Below are 18,883 nucleotides of genomic sequence, written 5' to 3' on the forward strand. Positions count from 1 at the left end.
ACATTTGCATTTTCTCAGCCTTTTTTAGATTATTAATCTCAGATTCTTTAGATTGTACTGTATCAAAATAGACCAATAATTTTCTACAGAGTGATCCGTTTCTACCGAGTGATCAGTTCCCTTTACACAATCGACATTGTGTGTCGGTTTATACTCGTTTCACTTCCTGCGGTCGTTACTGGTTCAAAAGCTGCATTCTTGATTCTCTGTATTTGAATCCCCACAACCAAAACAAACGCCCATCTTCCAGGATTTCCCCTCTTTTGATTTTTCCCTGCAGAGGGCATGTTGAGACACGGATGTTGTAATGTTTGTTGTTCCCACCCACTCCTCCGCTCTCCTCGCCGTGCCTCCATCAGAGCTCGTTCTGGGCCACGGCCCCGGCCGCCAGCAGGCCGCTGATGACCTCCTCGCTGTATGACAGGGCCTCCCTGAGCACCTGCACTGTGTGCTGGCCCACCAGGGGCGGTGCACGCGGGGGGCTGCTGTACTCAAAGCTGCTGAAACGCACAGCTGGACCTGGAGGGGGCAGAGGATAAAGACAACCAAGAGAGATCAGAGTGCGGTTATTGCGCCGACAGCGGTGACGTCAACAACAACAACAATAAAACAGTAAACATGTGCTGACGTTGTTTAGAGAAGAATAAGGAGAAAAATGTGTCTGGTGAAGATCACGCACGCATGAGCGCACGTGCTTGTCCGCACACACACACAGAGGCTCACATTCAAAAATGCATTGACACACATGCACACATTCAAACAAACACTGGAACGCGCACACACATCCACACACACACAAACATACACACTCAAATAAACACTAGAACGCGCACACACATCCACACACACACATGCACACTCAAACACGCAAGCACAAACACACACACACACACACACACACAGATAAAGACCCAAAGACAGGAAAACATACAGTGCACTGCAACTCTTTGGAGGTCATTCTGCTGCAAAAGCACCAGAACCCATGCATCAAAGTTTCTTCCCAAATCAGGAAAGACAATGTTTATTGCAACCAAAAGTGTCTCAGTCTCTGCAATGTACGAAACCCTCCCATGAAAGCCAGCTGAAGAAAGAGAGAATCTAACCGCTGTATTTCGACACACAAAAGCTGAACGAATAACACCAGTACACCTGTGATATTAAGGGGTGATATCATGCTTTTTTCGACTTTTACCATTGCTTTAGACGCATATGACATATGTATACGTGTTTTACGTCTGCTAAGCTAGAGAAATCTAAGTCCCAGAGGGGGGGGGAGTATTCGTGCCCACTGAGAACGCCCCTCAATAAGTGTGTGAAACAGATTGTATGAACTCAAAACTCGTAAGTGTGAATTCAGACTGCAGTGGGTGCTGCTGAAGTGCAGAAGTCCCGCCTCCCGGCTGCCCGCAATGTATGCATCTTCTCGGGGTGTGAATTTGTAGACACACACGCAAAGCGTTCGACCAATCACAACATAGTGGGCGTGCTGACCAATCACAACAGATTGGGCTACTCGGGAGGGGGGCCGTAAAGCGAAAATCAGCAAATCAGATGGTTTTTGAAAGATGCTGAAATGAGTTTGGCAGAAATGAACAGTGTGAGAATACTAAGGGGTATTTAAAACATACAGGCATACAACCCTTTTCTAGTAGTACCCCCAAATGCAATTATTAAGCCTAAAACACAACAGTGTAATATGACGGCGCAAACATACACGCTCAGTTAACCAGAAGAAGGGTTTGTTTCCACTTGCCCAGAGAATTAAATGAAATAAGTAAGAGCAGCCTCCTAACAACGGTTGTACATGATATCTAACGCCATGTGACTGTGGGAACTGGAGCAGATTGTAAATGTGACAGGTTTGTTCTCTCTCACACATACACACACAAATAATCCTGCACACATGTACACTCACAAACACACAACTTCCCCAAAGGGATATACAACGGATAGAACAGATTGACTTTGAGGAACAAAAGAATGGTTTTGATATGGCTCTTGAGTCTTACACAACACACACACACAGACACACTCTCTATCTCTCTCTCTCTCTCTCTCTCTCTCTCTTTCTTTCTCTCTCTCCCTCACACACACACACACACACATACACACAAGGTGAAACCACAAGTGTGCATTGGGAGTCATGGTCTTCCTCTCCTCTAGTCCACTTCTTTCATCTCGTTCCCTTGGTTTGGCTCTTGTCTTCATCAAGACCAGCCTCCGAAACATGTTTGTCTGTGTGTGTGTGTGTGTGTGTGTGTGTGTGTGTGTGTGTGTGTGTGTGTGTGTGTGTGTGTTCTCGTTCTTTCTGGCTGCTGTTTGCATATAAATGCCTGTGGACAATTGTGTGTACGTGTGTGTGTGTCTGTGTGTCTGTGAGCGCGCGTGTGTGTGTGGTTTCCCCAGCTGTGAAGAAAGATGGAGTGATTTCTTTGTAACCACATCCTCTATCCTAAGTATCCATCTCTCCTCTCCTCCATAGTTCAACAGTCTGGTCCCTCAAAGACATGTGTCTTATTGTACACACACGCACACACATCTCCACACACGGACAGCAGAGACACACACACACGATCACAAGAAGATTAATAAGAATACACACTGCATAGGTTCAAAGATTACTCCTTATCATTAGTTATTTTTGTCATTTCACCATGTACCATGACAAATGTATATGTATCTCACATAATGTGATCTCTGCATGTCCCCGATCACTAGCTGCACTGGGGCCAGTGGGAGGCCCCAGTGCAGCCTGGAGGTCCACTCCAGGGCCACAAGGGCCATGGCAGCAGTCATCTGTTAGAGTAACCTCTCATGGTTCTTAATGACCAGAGGCCAAATGACAGAGAGAGAGAGAGAGAGAGAGAGAGAGAGAGAGGGAGAGAGAGAGAGACTCAATTTAAATTTGAAATGTATTTTAAGAAAAGTACATTTTATTTTTAAAATGGTGATTAATGATTATTCTTTTGGTATCCAATGTATTATTTTAAAGATGGAGAGGGAGATAGTCATAGAGAGACGAGTAGAGACAGAGACCAATATAGAGAGATGCACACACACAATACAAAACCACACGTGCACACTACTTGCGGAAGATACAAAACTCTGCGACTTGTGCACATAACGCTTGACTTGTGTGAGAGAGATCTATATATATATATATATATATATATATATATATATATATATATATATATATATATATATATATATATATATTTATATATATATACCTGGACACTCTGTAAATAATAGAGGTATGAGTTATGAGAAGAGATGATTAATGAAGAGCAAAGAGGAGAAGAGAAAGTTTATGGACTTTTTAACTATTGGACCACTAACAAACTGAATTGGACTTAATGTGTGTGTGTGTGCTCATACGTATATATTTGTGCTTCCTAGAAGTGTATATGTATGTACAGAATTTGACCCTGGGGAGGCATTCCCAAGGCTGTTCCAGGTTATTACATGCAAATAGGAATTCTGGAAAAAGTAGCTGAAAATAATTCTGAATTCTGGACTTGTTACATCATTCCAAAAGCAGGCACATGCATACAACATTCAATGAAGAGATTATTGAAAACATCATTCAGTTCATGAAGTTCAGTAGCAAGTTGCATTGTATAATGGCACATGGGATTAGAGAGAGAGGCAGGGGAGAAAGGGGACGTATGTAGGGAGAGTTGAAGGGTGGGGTAGATGAAGGGTGGAAACGTGGGTCAGGGCCGTCATCTGTGAAGTCCTCTCTCTTTGATCCACCCAGTGTCTCCCTCCTTCCTCTCTTGCGCCTTCTTTACATTTGCCCTCCTTCTTTCCCTTTAATGAGCCTCACATACATACCTCATACATGTTTTATCAGCATCACACGCTCACATGTTTGCATGTTCACGCGCACGTATTCAGAAATAGCATCCAGGAACACAAACGTTTTTAGGGTCGCGTGTGCCCTGCCTTATCCATCGCCTGAGGCGGGGAATTGAACCCTTGTTAGACAGCGTTGTCGGGGGGGGGCGGAGGGGCTGACTTCCATCACCCCCAACCACACCTCGGACCACTCCATGACAGAGGAGAAGAAGAGGAGAGAATGGGAGAAGCTCGCCTAACTTCCACTTTATGGAACACGCTGATCGTATTAATTTAGCTAAAATGTTACTCCCACAAACACACACACACACACACACACACATAACTTGCATATTTAAACCGGTCTATATTCATAACATGTTCATATGTGAGCTAATGATACCGTATGTAATCTGTGTTTCTATTGTGTGCATATGCTTTTGTGTGATTGTTCTTAGACTCTGAGGGGCGACGGCTACTTTCCACACAAACGCACACACAGCTATGTTGCTACATTGGAGTTCCAGGTTGTAATCCGAGGGCCAGAGAAACAACTGTGTTGAGTTTGACAGATTCATTGATTGATGAAACCAAACAAAATCTTTCCGTATTGCAAACTGGGCATCCTTTCACCTCGCTGTCCCTGTGCCAGTGCGTCCAGAGGGGGTGACAGATCGGGGGGTCGTGGGGGGATCGTTCATCTACCACTTGCACAAAAACTGGGCATGAGAAGCAGCGGCTCCGTTTCCAACCAATCAGCCACATGACCAGGGTGTCTGGGTATACAATTAGGGTCTTGGATAACGCTCCATCCATCTATCCTCCGGGCAGCCCTGTATCATGCCATGTATCCATGCATCCAGCTATTGTTAACCTAGAAATGCTAATAAATGATTTTACAACAAGGGTTGTTCAATTTCCGTATATCTTAGTAAGTTGGTATAGTATTTTTAAGGACTATTAATATCAGCAGACTGTAATCATCCTTAACATGCCTTGAACGATAACTATGGAAACAAGCTTTTAGACACACACACAGACACACTAGGGAATATTGTGCTTATCATTGTGGTTGGTTTAAAATCTTAAGGGCGATTGCAGAGGGAATGGAAATGCATTGAAGGATGTAATGGATATGCTACAATTATGTCCTTGTGTGTGTGTGTGTGTGTGTGTGTGTGTGTGTGTGTGTGTGTGTGTGTGTGTGTGTGTGTGTGTGTGTGTGTGTGTGTGTGTGTGTGTTTGTTTACTACGGCCTCTGATGTGGTAAGACTGCAGAATAAATTCATGCAATTCAAACACAAAAGCACACGTGGTACGTGCGGTCACACACGCACACACACACACACACACACACACACACACACACACACACACACACACACACAGTAAACTATTGAAAATATCACATGGGATCCATAAAGCCCTCCTCTGCCCATGTGTACCTCTCTTGTCTTTCCTGCTCTCTAGCGTTCTACTTCCCCCTTTCTGTTTTTCCCTCTCTCCATGTCTCCTCTTCTTTTTTTTTACTTCCTGCCCTCCTTTGATTCTCCGTTTCCTCCCCTGTCCTCACTCTCAATCTCATTTTAATTACGGCAACCTTTGACCTTGTCTATCGTTCCGGTCTGACCTCGATGCATCCTCTGTCTGTCTTTTCAACATGGGGCTGCTTAGCATGCATGCCGACAGCGTGACATTTGACCTCGGAGACATCAGCGCACATCCAAGGGAGTAACGACAACCCATAATAGATTGGGGGGTCACGAGATGACTTCCTCTCTCACTAGACCATATGGGGGAGCTACTTCATAGACTTCATCAAGAGTACTTTATCCAACTACTCTAACTATGGTATCCACTTTCTGCCAGACTACAGGTTTACTAAATATTATCTGTAAGGACCCCTGGCCTTAAAAAATGCCCAAAAGATTTTACTGCATTCCTTTTCGTCACCTCTGTAGCAGAAATAAGATATCAAGCATAAAAATAGATAATTTAGGGGCAGGATAGTCTAGTGGTAAGGGAGTTCGAATCCCAGACGGAAAGTTACAGTTTGTTGCCCAGTGTCCAGCAGTCAACCTTTAGGCATTCTTTAGAAAAGAGCCGCGCTTACCTGCACATTAATGACCTAAAAATATCTAAATGCACATTATTACAGTATATTAATACCTTCACTGTAAATTGTAGATACAAATAAAAAAATAAATAGTATTGCATTATTGTCAGTCGAAATGAAGTCTCGGAGGAGGGAAACACTAGATGACTTCAGAAGAGGAAAATGGAGGAAAGGAGGCAGGCTGGGGGTCTCACTGAGAGAGACAGAGAGGACAGCCTGCTGGGGGTCTCACTGAGAGAGACAGAGAGGACAGCCTGCTGGGGGTCTCAGGGAGAGAGACAGAGAGGACAGCCTGCTGGGGGTCTCAGGGAGAGAGACAGAGAGGACAGCCTGCTGGGGGTCTCACTGAGAGAGACAGAGAGGACAGCCTGCTGGGGGTCTCACTGAGAGAGACAGAGAGGACAGCCTGCTGGGGGTCTCACTGAGAGAGACAGAGAGGACAGCCTGCTGGGGGTCTCAGGGAGAGAGACAGAGAGGACAGCCTGCTGGGGGTCTCACTGAGAGAGACAGAGAGGACAGCCTGCTGGGGGTCTCAGGGAGAGAGACAGAGAGGACAGCCTGCTGGGGGTCTCACTGAGAGAGACAGAGAGGACAGCCTGCTGGGGGTCTCACTGAGAGAGACAGAGAGGACAGGGAGAGAGACAGAGAGGACAGCCTGCTGGGGGTCTCACTGAGAGAGACAGAGAGGACAGGGAGAGAGACAGAGAGGACAGCCTGCTGGGGGTCTCACTGAGAGAGACAGACAGGACGGGGAGAGAGACAGAGAGGACAGCCTGCTGGAGCTGAGCAACCCTTGACAACACACAGACAAGCACAGAGTAGCCAACACACACACAACCTGAAGGTTTGTTGAAAACACACCAATGCTGTTTCCTGGTCCGTGACCAAGTGCAACATACAAGCTGCTGCCATTCATTACATGTCTTCCTTCTTTGTCAGAGAAACTAGCGGTGGGCTAGGGAGACACACACACACACACACACACACACACACACACACACAAACACAGATAGTTTTATAAATATCTGAGCAGAAACAAGGCAGGAGACAGGTTGGCAAAGAGATAACCCTTAGTCGGTCAGCTCATACACATCTTATTACAGACTGTTACAACTCAGCAATTGCTTTATTATTGCCGTTTATTGAAATACTGTAGGCGCCACAGCAAATGAGTGAAATCTATCAATTGTTAATCGTTATAAATGATCACAATCTAAATAAATAGTCGAAATAATAACAATTATCCTTTTGTCATCATCGCGCAGCCCTACTTAATACAGATAGTTAGCACAAAACCAGGTAGACAGACAGTGAAAAGACAGGTAGACAGACAAAGGACAGGAGGTTAAATCTTGACAGACAGGTATACAGACAGACATGCAGTTAACCCTAAACTGATCCAGTAATCCTACTGTGTTAAAGTTCAACTTCTGGGGAAGGACGGACCCTGGGCCGAGAACCAGAACCTTTCCTGGGCAGAGTTCCTATTCATTCGCTGTTTTGTTACAGAGATAATCAACATAAAGGAAACTGCATTGTGCTAGCGGATGTAGCTTTCGGAAGGGGATTTCAAGTGTATTTCTACAGTGCCGGTGTTCAATTAATAACAACACAGATACCTTTTTACAGTTTAATAGTGCTGGCAGAGTTTGTGTTTGCTGTTTATAGCCAATTACGCCTTCAAAGTCACCTATCTCTTTCGACATGATTGGATGAAAAAGATATGAAGACAAAGTAAGTAAGAAGCCCTATTCACCTGGATTTGAGGTTTTATGATTTGTGAGAGTAAACAGACAAGTAGACAGAGTGAAAGGGTATGTTCATTATGAATGCTGCTGAACAAACAGCTTCCTGTAGAGGAAAGACGCTAAGATCCATCAAGTAAGCACGGCAGCTTGACGTCCTTGTGGATGGCAGTGTGTGTGTGTGTTTGTGTGTGTGTGTGTGTGTGTGTGTGTGTGTGTGTGTGTGTGTGTGTGTGAGAGAGAGAGGATGAGTATGAGTGTGAGTTAATGTCCATGCTGTGGTTTAAGTAATTTTGTACGTAGGTTTGAGTACATATGCATGCAGGAGTGTACCGGAGTTTATGTCAGAGTGTGTGTGTGTGTGTGTGTGTGTGTGTGTGTGTGTGTGTGTGTGTGTGTGTGTGTGCATGCGTGCGTGCGTGTGTGTGTGTGTATTGGGATGATGACCAGGATCTTTTGGTTTGAATGATAAACATTTGTTATTATGTCAGCAGGATATCCATAACTGAAAGATCCCGAAGGGATGTTAGTGTGTGTGCATAGCAGTGTGTGTGTGTGTGTGTGTGTGTGTGTGCGTGTGTTTGCGTTTGTCAGCAGGACATTCATTATGCCGTCCCATTGCAAAGTAAAACGTCTTCTCTTTCCTGGAAACATCCTTTTACAAATTGAGTGTGACAGAGATGGAGAAAGAGAGAGCAAGAGAGAGAGACACACAGAGAATGAGAAAGCGAGAGTAAGCGAGAGTGAGAGAGGGAGACAGAGAGGGAGGAAGAATGAGGAACAGGTAAAAAAGTTACAGTTGAGAAAGAGAGATTTTTTTCAGAATCATATTGAATTCATTATTTTATTAATATAATATTAGTTATTATTATTTAGTACATATTTATGATGGGTTATAATATGGAAATTATATCTTGACTTAGTTCCTTACATGTGCAATGAGTGAAATTTGTCCAACTGTGGAATTACTACTCCAAATTGCACAAATTTGCCAAATCAATTCTCTAAGCTAGCAAACTAAGTAAGTAAGTATGATAGTAAGATCAACTAAGTATGACAGTGAGATAAGGGCGGCCGTATGGCCGCTCTTATTTGTGCTTCACTGAAACTACTCATGACAACAATTCAATGCCAATATGGCAGTTATTTAAATAAATATAGTTATGAAATTAATCCTGAAATAAATAATGAGGAAACAAACATATTAATAAATATAAATAATCTATATACATGAGTAACTATCGTTTAATCTCTCGGGACAGGAGCCGGTTTGATATAAACTGGCTCCTGTCACGTACAGTCACGGATAACCTGAGTCTTCATGTGAGGATCACGTTCACACTCGCCAAGAGTGGACCACTGACTGAGCGGCGAGGCAGGGCCGTTCGTCAGGACCAGCCTGAGGTGTTCTGCCCATGGCGGCCCCGACTTTGAAGGTTGACTTGTGGGCAGGGGCCCCACTCGTCATCACACACACCTGTGGCCGTATCCCCATGGACACGGGAGTATCGTGGATGTTTTATAAGGTCTATCCAATGTCCTTCCATTCGCTAGAAATGTGGAGGCTTTTCGCATATTCAGTGCTGCTGTATAATCAGCGCTGTTGATAGGGTCTGAATCTGTGAGATAATCACATCCCAATCATTTGATTATAGTGGATAGAATTAAGAAGAGCTGAGAAATAAATATGGAATTTTGCACAAAAAAACCCCTGAAATTCATAAGTGTGGAATTATTAAATAAAAGTCCCCTGAAATAAATACTTTTTTTTTTCTATATTGACTAATTTATATCGTATAATATGGCTTATTTATTTATTTATTTCATAGCCAGATATTGATGTATTCTTTCTATATTTACTTAAATTCCTCTTACATACATGCATCAATTTGTGCATCATTAGATGCTAGGGTGACGCATTATACAACAGCGTCTCAATACATTTCCATAGCTCTCTTCTCCTTTATTGTTCCACTGCGATAACGCTCCCTCGTGACATCTCACATTCAAGATATCATCCAAAGCAGACATGTTTGAAAACTAGGTCCAGAAAGTATGCTTTAGATCCCTCTCATGTCTATTGAAGCTTTGGTCTTTAAGTCCCCGCTGATGCCAAAGATGTGTCTCTTTTGCTTTCCTCTCTTAAGGGTGAGTCTCCTGTGCGTTGTATTGCGGGAGTGACTGGAGCAGTGCAACGGGAACGTTATCGGAGCGATCCAGAAGATTGTGGCCCTGATCTGTCTGCGTGTGACGGAGAACACAGAAGCCCTGTTTAAATTATCCTTTGATAGTCTGGGATGCGATGTATGCATCCTTCTGCTCGTTTGCATGCTGCGTGTGTGCGTGTGTATGTGTGCGTGTGTTTCACTAACCAGGCACAGAGATTGGTCCCGCAGTAGGATGGTTCATTTCCTGAATAAGGTTGTTGTGCTTCACCTGCAGACACACACACACACACACACACAAACAAATCAGATGGGATCTCTTCCTTTTCAGTTATAAAAAGATTCTCTCCGAACATTTAAGGAGAAATACCACATCTGGAAATTCCACAATTCAGTTCAAGTGCTTGGCCGGACTAAGAATCAGATCACATGAATGCACTCACACACACAAACAGCTACACACATACAGACACAAACGCACACAGACACGCACACACACACCTGCTTTTGTGCAGGGGCCGAGGGCTGCAAGAAGGGACGGAAGAAGGGCTGCATGGGTGATTGGTTTTGTGAAGGTAAGGCACAGTTCCTGGGGGTATCTTTTCTTTGCGCCACTATCAGTTATTAAAGGCAAAGGCCTCTCTCAATGTGTGTTTGTGAATGACTTCCTCATTTGAGCTACAAGCTTGAGACAATGTAAGGAGAGAGTGAAAGGTCAAACGAAAGGTTTAGGTTGAGACTCTTTCGTGTGTTTTTTTTAAGCTCGGTAAGTACTTTTAACTTTTTATGTTAGTGCATTTTATCTATTCTCCTATAATGCTCCAACTCTATCAGGCTAAGCTAGGAATTTCAAAGTCCAAGCAACTGAATGTATGTCAACCCGTGCTAAATGGAAGTCATCTGTGGTAGTGGATACAGATGATGAGGTGATGTGTTTGCATGTGCATGACCAAAGTATCATCAGCTTGTCACTCCAATAACCCCTTGGATATCAGAGGACCACTTGTAGCAGCGGGACCCCTCACACCACTGAAAGACTGGTTTTGACTTTGACTACTGTTGGTGTGGCTCATAGAAAGACAAATCACCTTAAAGATCTACATCCAGGTTGTCTGATGTCGTCTCACAAACAGCAAACGTGCTGAATTCTGTGTGCACGGGCGTAAGCATTGGTTTTATTGACCACCTCAGACCAGATGAAGGTGTGGGGGCTTCTCAGTCCACCTTAATCACCAACTAGAGGTGCGAGGTCTGTTCAGTCCACCTTAAATCACCCCTTTGAGGTCGAAGGCAAACCAATGATTTTAGCTCTTTCCAGAAATAGTTACTTAGGTGGTGTGAAAACAATATGAACCAACCGGTTAATGATCACATATTTCGAAGGGTTAAAACAACGCATGTGGGGGAAAGGGGGGTCTTTAAACAGGCGAACAGACGACTATTGTTCAACTACGGCTCTGGCCGCTGGTGGCAGTCGGAGCCTGGAAGTGTTTTATATTACACTACACGCACACACACACGCACAGGCAAGGGCACAGGCGTACACACACACACACACACACACACAGGTACACGCATGGACGCACGCACACACCCACACACACACACAGAAAGACTGAAAAACCTACAGGCACACACAGGCAGACACGCATACACACACACACAATGAGTGGAAAACTGAAGTTTCAGAGCGTGCGGAAAATGCAGAGGAGTCTGGATGTGGGTGAGGTCACTGGATAAACATCCACTTAGAGTGTGTGTGTGTGTGTGTGTGCAATATGGAATCAAAGTAGCCTGGCATATGGGCACGGTCTGAGCATACATTGTCTTAACACACAGAGGCTCCGTGTGTGAGTTGGAAAACAGACGCACACAGACAGTGACACGCAAACAAAAAAACCTACGCTCACTCACACACCCACCGACCCACACACACCAGAAAGTAGTGTGTGCGTTTATTTATGTTTCTCATTTCTCCCAGCTGTGTGTATTGCTTCTTCACCTCTTTTTAATCTCTTTCATTCTCCCCCCAATCCATTGCTCTTTTTGAAATTACTTATTCTCTTCTTGTCCTTTTTACCCACACACAGACGCACACCCTCTGCCTCAGTTTGCCAACTTTTCATATTTGACCGACCTTCGTTCTCTCTCTCCCATGGTCCCTTGCACTTCTTTCTTCTACACTGAACTATCTTTCTATCCATAAACCTATCAATGCTCTCTTACTTGTACTGCCGTTTTTCATTCTCTTTCTTATATTTCTCTCTCTCTCTCTCTCTCTCTCTCTCCTTCCTGCGAGAGACCGGCCATTTCTAATTCAGAGTCATGGCTGATTGATAGCTTTAATTTTAACCACAGACCCTATAGACTGTACAAGGGGTGTGTGTATGTTCCCCCTCATCTCAGAGTAAATTATACCATTATAATCATCTGTGTGGATACCAACACATATTTCTGTGTGTGTGTGTGTGTGTGTGTGCGTGTGTGTGTATCTGAGTGTGCTTACATTTGATGCATTCTTCCCTGCATCTATGTTTATGTGAGTTTATTAGGTAATTATGAGGAGTAATTTATATATGTAATGTTTGTACGTAAAACTGTGTCTGTGTAAATGTGTTTACACTGAAGCCAGCTATATTTCTTTACGTGTGTGTGTCTTGTGTGTGTGTGTGTGTGTGTGTGTGTGTGTGTGTGTGTGTGTGTGTGTGTGTGTGTGTGTGTGTGTGTGTGTGTGTGTGTGTGTGTGTGTGTGGTGTGTGGGGGTATGTACATAATAAGTACTGACGCAGTACTTCTGCTGAAGAACAATACTGAAGTCTATAGGAAAACAACATATTCAACCATTTAGCTAAGGATACAAAACATGTTAATTGAGGGCAACACAAAGCTAAAGGACTGAACAGAGGCTAAGCAGGCCCTACTTTGGTCTAGCCATCCTCATTTAATTAGTATAGAATCCAGGCCCACGTTGGGAACCAACCTACAGCATAAAGGCATTATTTGTGGTCACTTGCGTTGAGAAAAAGACCCAGTTGGCCCGCCATTATGCTTGGCAGTGCTAGCGGTGCATAGCATTGATCGCCGGGTTAGCGTTTGAGCTGGTGAGTGTGCCCTTGTGTTTGTATTTGTGCATGCATGCATGCAAGTGTAACAGTATGATTGCGCACGTGTGTGTGTGTGTGTGTGTGTGTGTGTGTGTGTGTGTGTGTGTGTGTGTGTAATCCTATCTGCTTGTTATTCAGGGTATCATTACATCCATATGGTCATCAGCATCAGTCACTGTGTATAGACGTGTCAGTTGACCCACACGCACAGGCACACACCTACACACACAAACCCACAAATAGAAAAACAAAGATATGCTGCTCATACAGACACACATTAACACAACTCACATAAACACGCTCACGGGTAAAGGCAATCGGAAATAATAATCTCACATAAATTAACTAAATAAAAGACACAGCTGGAAAAATACGACACAAAAGAAAAAATGCAAACTAAATGTCTCAGATTTAAAAAATGAAGGGGAATTGGGGATTCACCATGACTGGAAATGTATGTCAGGCTGTATCAAAGGATAGAGCTGTTAACAGGAACAGCCTTATTCCCAGGAAGCATTGAAGAAATAAACTAATAAAATAATTGGACAATACGACTACAGTCTAAGGTCTGTAGGACTACAGTACAGCAAACAGAGTTTAATCGAAAAAGAATAGTATCTCATTGTGTGTCTTGTGTGTCCAGCAATCCAACTATTTTATTCAGATTCAGCAACAACAATACAAGATCAAGTAAATAAAGATAAGTAAAACATACAAATATGTAAAAACAAGTAGCAGCATAAATAGAACAAAATAATAAATAATAATACAGTAGGAGAAAGTACAGTAATTAATAACAGTAGAGAAACTCTAACAGTAAGTAAGGAAGTAATGAGGAGTAGCTGTTATAGCAGAACTTTGGCACAGAGCTCATGCTCAAGTGAAATTGACATTATTTTAAGTTTAAGACTTCTGGCTGAGTTCATGTTGGCCAATTACACGCTTACAGCTCCCCGCCTCCAGCCACATGATGGCTCGTACCAAACACGTAGTGAAAGAACGTGAAACACCTCACACACCAACATCTGAGCTCGTCTGCCATCAGACTTAAGATGTTAATCTAAACTCTGACTCTAATCCCAGTTCATGTTTCTTATGAGTGGGTGAAGAAAGCTTGTTGAATTCTGCTTCAGATCACACAGGAGAACAAAGATTTAGGTTTGTGTGGGTTCCAAAAGAGATGTATGAAGAACAACTGATCACAAACACAAAAGCTTTTTAGGGTTTTTCGGGAACTGATCAAGTTGATCAGATATGACCGTTGTGGCTCTGGAACCATCTGAAGACAGTCGATACAAAATATTAAAGGGAGGAACACATGTGTGGGAAAAAAGGGAGGAACACAATATGTTTGAGCGATGGCCTTACGAAGGTTTCTGGCGCTATGGTCACCATGGGCCCTTTGAGACCTCGTCACAGACCGCCATGGGACTGGCCATGGCGTCGTGAAATATGGTTTACAATACAATTTGGAATGTGAGTTTCATAAGAAAAAATAGGTATTGTGAATGATGATTAGATATTAAACCTTCAAATTACTGCAGGATAGAAGCATTTTTTAATGGATAATTATGCATTGGGACCTTAATATTTCATGAGGCCAAATAAGTTAAGGGTCAATCCTATTTCCGTATTTTGTGTGAACATCTCTCTCTCTCTCTCTCTCTCTCTCTCTCTCTCTCTTTCTCTCTCTCTCTCTCTCTCTCTCTCTCTCTCTAATTTCCTGTCCTGGAGTGCTTTGGTCTGCTACGTGTTAAACACATGGAGTACATTTGGCTTTGAATGTTATTGATCGGGACCTTGTGCAGCTTTAAGCCTCACCTGCCTGGCACGTGTGTGTGTGTGTGTGTGTGTGTGTGTGTGTGTGTTTGAGCCCATAGTGTGTGCTTCTGTATGTGGACACGTATGTGCAAAAACTTTATACTAAGTTATTGTGTAAGTGTGTGTGTAGTGTGTGGTTAAGTCCCCTGTTATTCCTGACTTCTTTCAAGTCTGTGTGCAGTTTACCGCGCTTTGTGATCAAAAGGTGCATTTGCGCACACACACACACACACACAGATCAGAGCACCAATATGCAACTAAACTCTCTCTGTCTATCTCTCCTCCCTGTAATCTATCCTCCGCCCTAACCTTCCATGACTCCATCTGTCCATCTATGCATGCATGGGTGAATGCATCCATCCATCCATCGATCTGCTTCTCCAAAACAGATAACGCATTCTCAGGCACATTTTGCTTTCTGCTACACTTTCTCCCACACTCACTCCAATTCTCTTTCGTCCCTTAAACTCTCTCACTCACTCCGTAAATCCCTCACTCTGTCCCTCCATCTCTCTCTCTCTCCCACCCCTCCAACCCTCTCACTCTGTCACCCGCTCGCTATGTATGCTCTCACTCGCTCACTCTCCCTGGATGTTTGTTCACCTCTCTCCACCACTCCAATGCTAATCAAAGCCTTTACTAATATCAACGTTAACATTGGCCTCACTGAAGCACAGAGGAGTAATAAGGAACAGGAGCTCCGGTTGAAATATCAGTGGGTCTGCAATTTGTCCTTGCTCCTCTGTTTTCCCTCCCTCCCTTTCGGGGAAACGAAAACACCAGAAAAGTGCCTTATATTTGAGTGGACGGAAAACACGAGCACGGCCCACAGATCACACGCCGAGTCCTTCAACATCATCATCGTCTCTTTCATCAATTAATCGTATCTCAAACACCTTTCTCTCACTTGCTCTTTCCATCCCTGCATCTCTCTACTCGACATCACTCTCTCTTTCATTCTCGTTCAAGTGTTTGATGTAGCCGGGTCCGTCCAATAGGAGTACTAAGCAGCTCCCAAGAGAAGCACAAGCACGTGGGTACACACGCATACACACACACACACACACACACACACACACACACACACACACGTTAGTTTAACATCAAGGCAGCAATACATGTTGGAAGGTCAAAGATAGATCATTTCTATGTTTGTGTGTGTGTTTGTCTGTATGTATATATGTGTGCGTGTGTGTTTGTGTGTGTATGTGTGCATGTATGTGTGTGTGTGTGTGTGCACATGTGTATGGTGCGTGGTGTTCTTTTTATGACCCTATGAATCAAAGAACTCGATGAACCATTTCAGATTCCCAACATTGTCACGGATCTCCGTGGGCACAGACCGTCTAGGGCAGAAGACGGTCACAGGACACTATCAATATTCACCATGCCTATTCTTATCTTTGACTCTCATCGCTCATGTTAATCCTGAGGTGGGACAGATGTTTTGTGCTTTGCCGTCTGTTGGTTCGAACCCTGGATGAACTGGGGGGGGGGGGGGGGGGGGGGCAGGAGAGGGAATGGTTCTACCATCCATATCCCCTTTAGGAAAATCACTTTTGCTAAAGGGAAATCTGGATTCCAGCACATTCCCTATAACAAATGACACCCCAGCACAACGCTGCCATTTAACTGTAATTATATGAATCTGCCTGGAAAGGGAATCAAGTACCACACTAGGGGTTTGTTCTGGTCCTCAGAGTTGGCTTTGAATGAAAAAAATGGAGGAACGGAGTGTGCCCACTTGGTTTTCAAGCTGGAGGGCCAGTACCCTTGAATATAACAGAGAATCTGAGCAAAAAGTTTCATAACAAATCTGACATCTACAGCAATACAATGGCACTTTGGGACGGGCCTCTATGATCGAACCGAAGAAGCCCTGATGAACACACTCTCTATCTCTATCTCTCTCTCTCATGGAGGCTATGTTTGTCGCGGTGTTGTGTCTGTGTATTCAACACACAGAGCAGTGGGGAACTCACATAACCTCATGAGGGCCCCTTGTGCCTCCCCCTTCAATGGAGTGTTGCCAACCAGGAACCACAACACAAGAGATCCCACTGCCAGGGTCCCTTCTTGACCTCGGCTGCCTGCTGTGTGCTTATACACACACAAACAAGCACATGCATGCATATACACACATACGCAAACACACACACCCACACACACATAAATGCATGCACGTACACACACGCGCAGGAACATACACATACAATGATGTGACGCAATGAGTAGATGACTTCTTAGTCAAGGACAGTAACAAGCAAGCTACAGATCTGGGGTCTATGGCTTTCAAGAGGGTATCAAAGAGGGTCTCAAAGGACGCATACCTTTATCAATTTCGGGGCACAAGCCCTTCAAGAAATTGCTCACAAAGAAAAAAAGTTATTCCCAGACCGCCCTTTTGAGATAGCTAGAGATACCAAAATGTATGGTTCGGGGCGGCTTGGTGGAGCAGTGAAGGTGCGGTACGGTACAGCTCAGTTACGGGGGGGGGTTAAACTGGATCGCGATAGCCAGGGCAGCAACTTTAGCATTGTGACCTCATAGCAGCCCGACAAAGTGTAGCCTGCTAATAAATCCAAGGAAAACGAAGAACGCGCACAATGAACAAAGATCAACAATGTAGGACGTCCAAGAAGGACGGCAAACTTTTGTGCAACATTTTCTTCAATTAACAAAGCTTTCGCCGTTGTCCAGAAATACCTTGCGGATAATGTGTTTGTTTATTATCCCCCTGTCTCACGGAACTGCGATTCTGTCGACCAATCAACCGACGGCGTGTGTAGCTCGAACTTTCCGGCACCCTTTCAGGCGTCTCGGTTTTCCCTGAAGATCGCAAATCTAACATTAGTTCGGCATTGCATAAATTTATTCACACGCCAGTTTTATTTAATTTTATACTGTGTATTCTCCGTGTAAATCCATGTACAGAACCGTGACGTCCGTACCGATTCGGTTCAATACAAATACATGTATCGTTACACCCCTACTTATGAGTGTCACTAGAGGAGACGCTGTTCTGTTTACGACAAAAACAACACAATTTATGGCAGCTCAGCTGCCACATTTAACGTTGTTATGGCAACGAGTGAGCTGTGGTTTGGAGCAGATTTATGTTTGGAGTAAAAGCCGGCTAAATCATTTGTCTTTAAATAAGTAAATGACTGAAGTGCACTCTTAAGGTGATCCATCTTCATAGGTTTGTGTAAATGACACTTTTCAAGGAACTCAAAAAGTCGTTTGCAACGTGGATGATGCTTACATTGTGTACATTAATGTACCTTATCACAGCGTCCCGCTCCTATTACAGGAGGGGTTGTTCAGAATATTGTGTTCATATATCATGTTCATGTATTATATACAGGATAAATGCGTGCATGTTTGGGGGGGGGGGGGGGGGGGGGGGGGGGGTTGTGTTTCCGCTGTGGACCAATGTAGTTATACTACATTCTGGTGTGAGACTGGGTTTAAGAGACGTGGTTAGTTTCAGGATTTGAGGGGGTCTGCTGCAAAAATCATATAAATCGGGATTGCTGTTTTGACGTATTCTTAACTAGAGGGTGCACCCCCCCCCCTTCAGAAGTCGAAAAAGCAGAGGCATTAGCGCATAATCGTGTGGTACCGGGTTTGTGTATGTGTGTGTGTGTGTGTGTGTGTGTGTGGGGGGGGGGGGGGGTAGTGCTTGTTTATTTTTGAGTATCTGTGAAGTGTGTTTGAATGTAAAGTGTGTGTTTGTGTTTATGTTGAGTGCATGAGAGACAGACAAGCGGAGGGAAGGGGGGGAGAGAGCGAGAACGATTTTATTTGTATGCGGAAAGGTACAAACTGTGTATATGAGTAAATGTTTGTGTGTTTATCTGTGTACCATCTCAGCCGTGGCACAGGAGGGGTGTCATGGTAATACGTCAGTGTCTGCATTGAACTATTGTCCTGCAGTTTGGGAGTCTGCAAGATGAAATTGAGGATGTTTATGTTAAGGCCCATGAAATGACAAATTAAAGGTCCTTGTAATAAGCCTTTGTTAATAGGTAAGACAGCAATTAAATGCTTATTAACATTAATTGTTGTTAAGACTATAAGTGTTAA

At 43.9% G+C, this 18,883-nt stretch overlaps 1 protein-coding gene across 1 annotated transcript in view; it reads right to left on the minus strand.

Annotated features, from left to right (window-relative positions):
• Positions 1–300: 300 nt before the first annotated feature.
• The window catches only part of sugct (succinyl-CoA:glutarate-CoA transferase), a 61,101-nt gene continuing 42,518 nt past the window's right edge, over positions 301–18,883 (minus strand). The window contains exons 13-14 of the mRNA XM_079754758.1: positions 10,077–10,140; positions 301–519 (exon numbers count right to left, since the gene is read on the minus strand). Of these exons, the coding sequence (XP_079610884.1) occupies positions 356–519; positions 10,077–10,140 (228 nt within the window). The 3' untranslated portion in view covers positions 301–355. The remainder of the gene's footprint in view (positions 520–10,076; positions 10,141–18,883) is intronic.

Source organism: Pollachius pollachius (assembly GCF_949987615.1).
Source record: "Pollachius pollachius genome assembly, chromosome: 17".
In the NCBI taxonomy this organism is placed as follows: domain Eukaryota; kingdom Metazoa; phylum Chordata; class Actinopteri; order Gadiformes; family Gadidae; genus Pollachius; species Pollachius pollachius.